This window comes from Saccostrea cucullata, unplaced genomic scaffold, assembly GCF_032062105.1.
Source record: "Saccostrea cucullata isolate Sc308-1 unplaced genomic scaffold, CSIRO_AGI_Scuc_v1 ctg4477, whole genome shotgun sequence".
Lineage (NCBI taxonomy): Eukaryota > Metazoa > Mollusca > Bivalvia > Ostreida > Ostreidae > Saccostrea > Saccostrea cuccullata.
Window position 1 is genome coordinate 1 of NW_026930987.1, and position 6407 is coordinate 6407.

General features: G+C 34.0%; 1 protein-coding gene and 1 pseudogene across 1 annotated transcript; one reads left to right on the forward strand and one right to left on the reverse strand.

Moving 5' to 3' along the window:
• The first annotated feature begins 7 nt into the window (after positions 1-7).
• LOC134230895 (uncharacterized) lies at positions 8-1940 on the forward strand (annotated as a pseudogene).
• A 1022-nt stretch (positions 1941-2962) lies between these two features.
• LOC134230896 (P2X purinoceptor 7-like) lies at positions 2963-6116 on the reverse strand. The gene is made up of 4 exons (XM_062712759.1): positions 5950-6116; positions 5182-5290; positions 4019-4134; positions 2963-3325 (listed from the first exon to the last, which is right to left on the reverse strand). The coding sequence occupies exons 1-4, from the start codon at positions 6106-6108 to the stop codon at positions 3062-3064; spliced, it is 648 nt and encodes a 215-aa protein (XP_062568743.1). The 5' UTR covers positions 6109-6116; the 3' UTR covers positions 2963-3061.
• Between the last annotated feature and the right edge of the window lie 291 nt (positions 6117-6407).

Sequence of the window (6407 nt, forward strand, 5' to 3'; positions counted from 1 at the left end):
CCACTTTTGGTATTCATGCTCCCATGCCACAGATAGGGACAGCTTCATGATTAGTACAGTATATCTTGTACATAAACATACCAAGTATATTGGAAATCATATGTAATTTAATTGTCACATATAAATGTGCTCATTTTTTATTTATTTATAAAAGCTTAACAAAGAATCAGTATTCTGTAAAAATATTAACACATCCTAATTGCATGATCTTGTTTATACCACAGGAGGTATGGTGTGGAGTTGTTTACCACGTCCTAAATGAGCATGAATGGAGTATGTCTTATTCCAGCAATTTCTTTGGTGCCAACAGATGCATGCATGGTCCTATAGAGGATGAGCACAACAATTGGCTAAAGAAAAGCAGTGCTGCCCACAAAGCTCTCATCCAAATTGTGTTTAATAAGCGTTTTATGGGCCAAATAACTATGTGAATTTCGGGTTTTCTTTCCTTTTCTTATTTTATACTGATTTATACTCTACGTTTGTGTCAGAGGAATGTGGTATTTTTTATTCTGATAACTTGATATGCATTTCAGGAGCACAGCAGAGTTAGAAAACTTCAACAATTTGATACTTATGTACAATGGTAAACAATTTGCCTTTTCGCCTCCTGTTTATCAAGCTAGAAGCCAGTTGGCAGCATTGGACTATGACGCAAATGTGGACAGAGAAGTCAAAAGAAATTCTGATGGCACAATTCAGTAAATATTTTAATAAATCCACTTCTAAAAAATCTAATCATTTGGTGGGGACTGGGGGGGGGGGGGCATAACAAACACTTGTTTTCATACTAGTTGATTGGCATTGGGCTTTCATGTACAATCTATTTTTAAAACTTGTATGTCAACGGTGACATTCCTATTACAGTAACACATCTTGTTTCAAAAGAAATACAGGGTATGTTTATTGTCCCCCGCTTTTGCGAAAGCAAGGGGACATTAAATCTCATTCATCTGTCTGTCTGTCACAAAAACTCTAACCTTTGTCATATCTTTTGAATGAGAAGAGATATAGTTTTCATATTATACATGTAAATTACCTGTAACAAGACCTTTCTAAATACACTATGATTTTCTTTACCTCATGACCAAGTTTGACCTACTTTTCAAAAATTTTAACCTTTGTCATAAATTTCAGTTAAACATTAAATGTTCTTGATTTACTATATGGAATACTGGCATATTGTTTTTTTTAACTAATAGGCAACACAGAACTTTTAACAAAAAAGTAGCCGTTGGAGTGTCATGCCGGTAAAGGTTGAAAAAAGTTATAATCATGTTGAGCGTCTAATGAATCGAATAGCAGTGGCTAAGCTGAACGATCAGGAGGGGATGTGTCACCCAGTAGTGCTTGACATTCATGACCCACGGCGTCAAAGCAAAACCATTGCTTCAATAGATCCAAAGCCAACCGCAGTATTACTAAAGGCGAAAGTTTCTCGTTTTGTGGCAAAGGACTAACATTCATCTGAAGTCTTTGAATTTGTTAAATTTGAATTCATCATTGCTAGTTGTTTTTTTTTTTTTAAATCTACTGTGTAATTGTTTCAATATATGCAACAATATGTCCAGTCACATGAAGTTTTTTTTTTTTACCTCATTGAAGCTGAAAACTTATTTGAGCTTTTCTGATCAACATTTTTTTCATCCTCAGTCTATCCATCAGCTGTCTTTCAAGGGGAGTAAATTAAGAATAAGTTTTAAAAAATTAGGTATTTTTCAAAAATCTTCTCAAGAACTACTGGGCCAAAAAGAATTAGGGGATTGAAGTTTTATTTTGGAATATGTAGGGAAAATATTTTGAAAAACTTCTCAAGATCAGCAAAGACATGATTACTCATAATGATATAGAAGTTTAATTTGGTAGTATTGATTATTAAAGTTTGTTTAAATCACGAATCCTGGGTAAGGTGGGGAAGCAATAGTCTGTGCAAAGTTTTAAAGGGGGTTCATAGCCTGTAACTCAGGTGAGCATCGTGGTTTTATACACCTCTAGTTTATAAATTTCCAAGTTTTAAAAGTTTTCTCGAGTTTTGAAGTTTTAAAATGAATGTAATAATAGGCCAATCTACATGTAAGCATATTTTTATTCAGTTATCATTATTGTAGAATAAATGATGTGGAAATTATTTTTACAATTTGGTACATATAGATTCTATTGTGTGGCATACACCACAGTATTGATGGAACTGTCTGTGCTTGCAAATGACATTTTGCAATTCTTCTAATATGATCCTAATTTGATATTTCAATGCTCATGATGTTGTTAGTAATACATTCCAGAGCCAAAATATAAAGTCGTAAAACATATAAATTGTGTTCTTGTTTTTATATCTTAACCCTTTTCGATTGTAAAATATTTCTTAAAATCATGATAAAGAATATATTTGCTTTGGAGAAGATGCAACATTGACATTTACCTTTGACTGTATATTGTTTAAAGTCCCTCTCAAGAATTTTATATAAGGGAAACATAAATTGTTCTACTGAAACCATAACCATCAAAATTGAAGCAATTTTTATAATCTGCATAAATTCAAAATTAGCACAATTAAAATCATGAGCCTTTAATAAAATTTTGAAATTCATGTACCTAGACTTCAGAGTTTGTCATATATATTGAAAACCATTTACATATCTTGTTCTCAATAACTGCAGGCAAATTGTTTGAATGATTTAAATACAGTGAAGCTAGCCTCATACATTTGTCCACTAATACAAGTAACAGGCCCCACAATGGGTCTATTTTGGTCATATTTTGAAACGTACATCCCCTAAACTTAAGAAGAAAACTTATAAAAATGAGATATTGTCCTCCTTACACTATAAGTCTGTTTTCACAGAAGACAGATTTCCTCTTCCAAGGATGGCCATATGGCCATAGCAAGTGAAACACATAACCACTCAAATCCTTTCTATAGTATTTTATTAATGTTGCAATCTTGAAAACCATCGTTTTTATATATCTTCTAATAAATGTTTAAATATTTTTTAATGACACATTATCTAATACTTTCAGTTTATATCGTACATACTAACAAAACCACAGATTCTATGGGAATTTATTGTAATAGGCCATCTTTAAACCCTTCATACTGTCCATAAGGATCAGGGAACTTCTCCCTGATTCGACAAACACAGCAGCTAGGAATAACTCTTCTGTCCCCGATGCTAAGTTTTCCATGATGCCAAAGAACAAATTGTCTATATGCAGTGTACCTGTTGGCTCGGTTTCTGTCCTCATCCTCCGGCATGGCCAATATATCCTGTCTATATATTCTTGCCAAAGAAAGGACAGCCTCATCCAACATCAGAACATCAAAATCCTGAAGAATAAAAATTGCAAAACATTGAAGAGGCCCATTGCCCACAATGCTCACCTGAGTAGCATTGTTCTGCTGCTCTTCACCACATTTACCCTCTGTCATACTTATTGTTGCCCCAACCTCCCTGTGGAGTCAGGATTTGAACAATCTTGAATCTTAGATCTACAGTAAACTAACTCAGGATGCTTCCACATAAATTTCAGGGTTTTTTTTTGGTCAAGTTTTTGTCCATTTTCTATAAGATTTTTCTAATACATTTCAATTTAGAAATTTATATAAATTTCTATTGTGGTTCCACCTTTCCCCAAGGACCATGATTTCTAATTTAGATTCTACTCTATCCATGATGATTCCTTGCATATTTTAGCTCTTCTTGCTAAGATTTTTAATGATTCCACTTTATTTTTGGTCTTTTCTTGATTATCTTCCTTTGTGAAGTGACTCTATCCTTAATATTAATGTTTTAACTGATGCTATGTACTAATTTCATACAAATTCGGTATAAATTTTACTTGTGTTTCTTAAAAAAGTAAAAATTTAAAAGTATACAAAGATGTATGTGCAATACACAATAGGTGATCAGAAAGGCTCACTTGAGCTTTCAGCTCAGGTAAGCTACAAATGCCAATACACAGTGGGTTTAAATGAGACCCAATACTTCATTATTTTTTAATAATTCATTAATTAACTTACAGGAAGTCTGGAAATGCAACTGTCTTCACTTTTTTGACAACACAGTTGCTCTTTCTGGGTAGGCATTTCTTTACAAAATGTGCACACACACCAAAGTGGTTGTGATGGTCCAGATTCTCCAGGTACGCAGTACAGTTAAGGTGCGCAATGGAAATATCGACTAAATTTTGTATTTTAAAATGTATTCGTAATCGGGATGGCGATTATTTTTAGTACATTATTTATATCGGATAATTGTAATTATGATTTATAACTACTTATCGAGGACGATTATATTTTATATTTAGACTAGTCACGTGATGCGGCAGTCACGCGATTTCAGCACATTGACTTGAAGTATTGATGATACATATAAATATCACTAGTGCAAGGGCATAACCAAATTTAATTTCCAAGTTTAGTATATAAATATTTTCAACACGCATTGTAGTTTCTAAAAAGTGCTGCGATCCTGTCTAAATTCTGCAATTTCATTGTTAAAATTATACTTGTATGACCGAATGCTATATTTTTTGCTGGTCAGCGGCATGAAATATTGATATAATTAAATTGTTTTTAAGATTTCATCAGGATCGCAGCACTTTTCAGATACCTTAATAGTTCTATAGTTGAAATGTAAAAGCTTACTTTGATCCATAGAGTGTATGCCCTTGCACTAGATCGATTTATTAAGACCCCTCACATTACCCTCCGATGAACTTGCATACAAATATAGGGCAGTGTCAATTAAATACGTAATGTACAGAAAATATATTAATAAAATAGTGAAGAAGACATTAAATTCAAGTTATTGGCCCATAGAATATCTGTAAATAATATTCTATTTAATTAGAGAATACATATTTTGTTGAGAAAATATTACTTGATCTGTCTCTCACTGCATACAAACTACGTCACGTTGTAAGAAATGACGTAATATTGACAAGTGTATTGCGATCAGTAACTTGTTTATAACTTGTTATGTGGGATTTAACTAACGACAAAACAACACGATGTAGTAAGTTTTTATGTAGTTTGGTGATTTCTTACTGGTTAAATTAGCAGATAAACTAATTATGTGGTATTTTATAGAAATGTTGCATGACGTATATTGTGTATGATGTCATAGTTAAGTTTTCCCGTACAAATTAGGCTCCGCCTCCTTTTTGTAACCTTAACTGTGCTGCGTAGATGTGGTTCTCTCAGAATGTTGAAAAGATACTCCAGGTTTTCTTGCACAACCGTCATGAGGGTAACTCTCAACTCATTAGAGGAAAGGGCATTTACTCTTCTCTGGATAAAATAAATATTGATAAGGTTAAGATCCAATACAATCTCTTGATTTAGCTCAGCTGTTGATCTATAGTGTTATGATTTTTATATATTTGTATTTGACCATAACGCTACAGATCCTGTAATGCAAAAAAGGTGCAATTTGGTTTAAATTTTACTTGTGGTTCCTGAAAAGTTGAAAATTTAGAAGTATACAGAGATGTACGGGCGATACACAATAGATAGTTTTCAGTAGACCCATATTAACAAGATTTATTTCCCGTTGGCTGCCATCTTGTTGGCCAACCAGGTAATTTTCCCTCTTTGTCCTACCAAATATAAAAGGGCGTAGCAGAAATATTTGAGGGAAAATTGTTATGGAATAAACATTATGAAATAAAGGAGGCTCTAACAAATGTATAATTGTCAGAAAAACAATATGCTTCCCAGCCCATAACAGCCAGTATAAAAAGTTAAAGTTGGTTGAATTATGAAGGAATATGAGCATGTTGACCCACAATATGGCGACCGAAGGGAAATAACTCTAAAGACTTGTTAATTTGGGTCTACTGAAAACTACTGGACTTGTTGATGTAGTATAATACTATATTTTCATTTGATATTTTCTTTTATATGTACACTGTTCTGGTAAATCGTCGTTGAAAAATAGACTTGTGTACCTCAATGTCTCTCCTTCTCTCCTCCTGTGCAATCACTGCCTCGTCCACAGGCGGCTGTCTACGTCTACTTCTTTGCCTAATTGGTGCACGAGGCTGTGATCTGGGTCGTCCTCTACCCTCTCGGAGTTTTCTTGGCCTTCCACGTCCTCTTCTTTGCATTTGCGCCTCTTCAGATTTTTCACTGTCGGTACTCTAAAAGAAGGATATGGAGATAACGAACAATATTCAATCTAAACGTCCATTAAACAATATTCAAAATAAGAGTAGAGCAAACACGGACGTCTGAAACATCAGAGGTGGGATCAGGTGCCATTGAGGAGTGAGCATCCCCTTCCGACCGGTCACACCCGCCGTGCGCTCGTTGTCATGATCAGGAAATAACGGGAAAAATCCGTCGTCAATTCAGTGTATAAATAATGGACTAACAATTGGTATGAAAAACGTCAGTCAGCATTTGA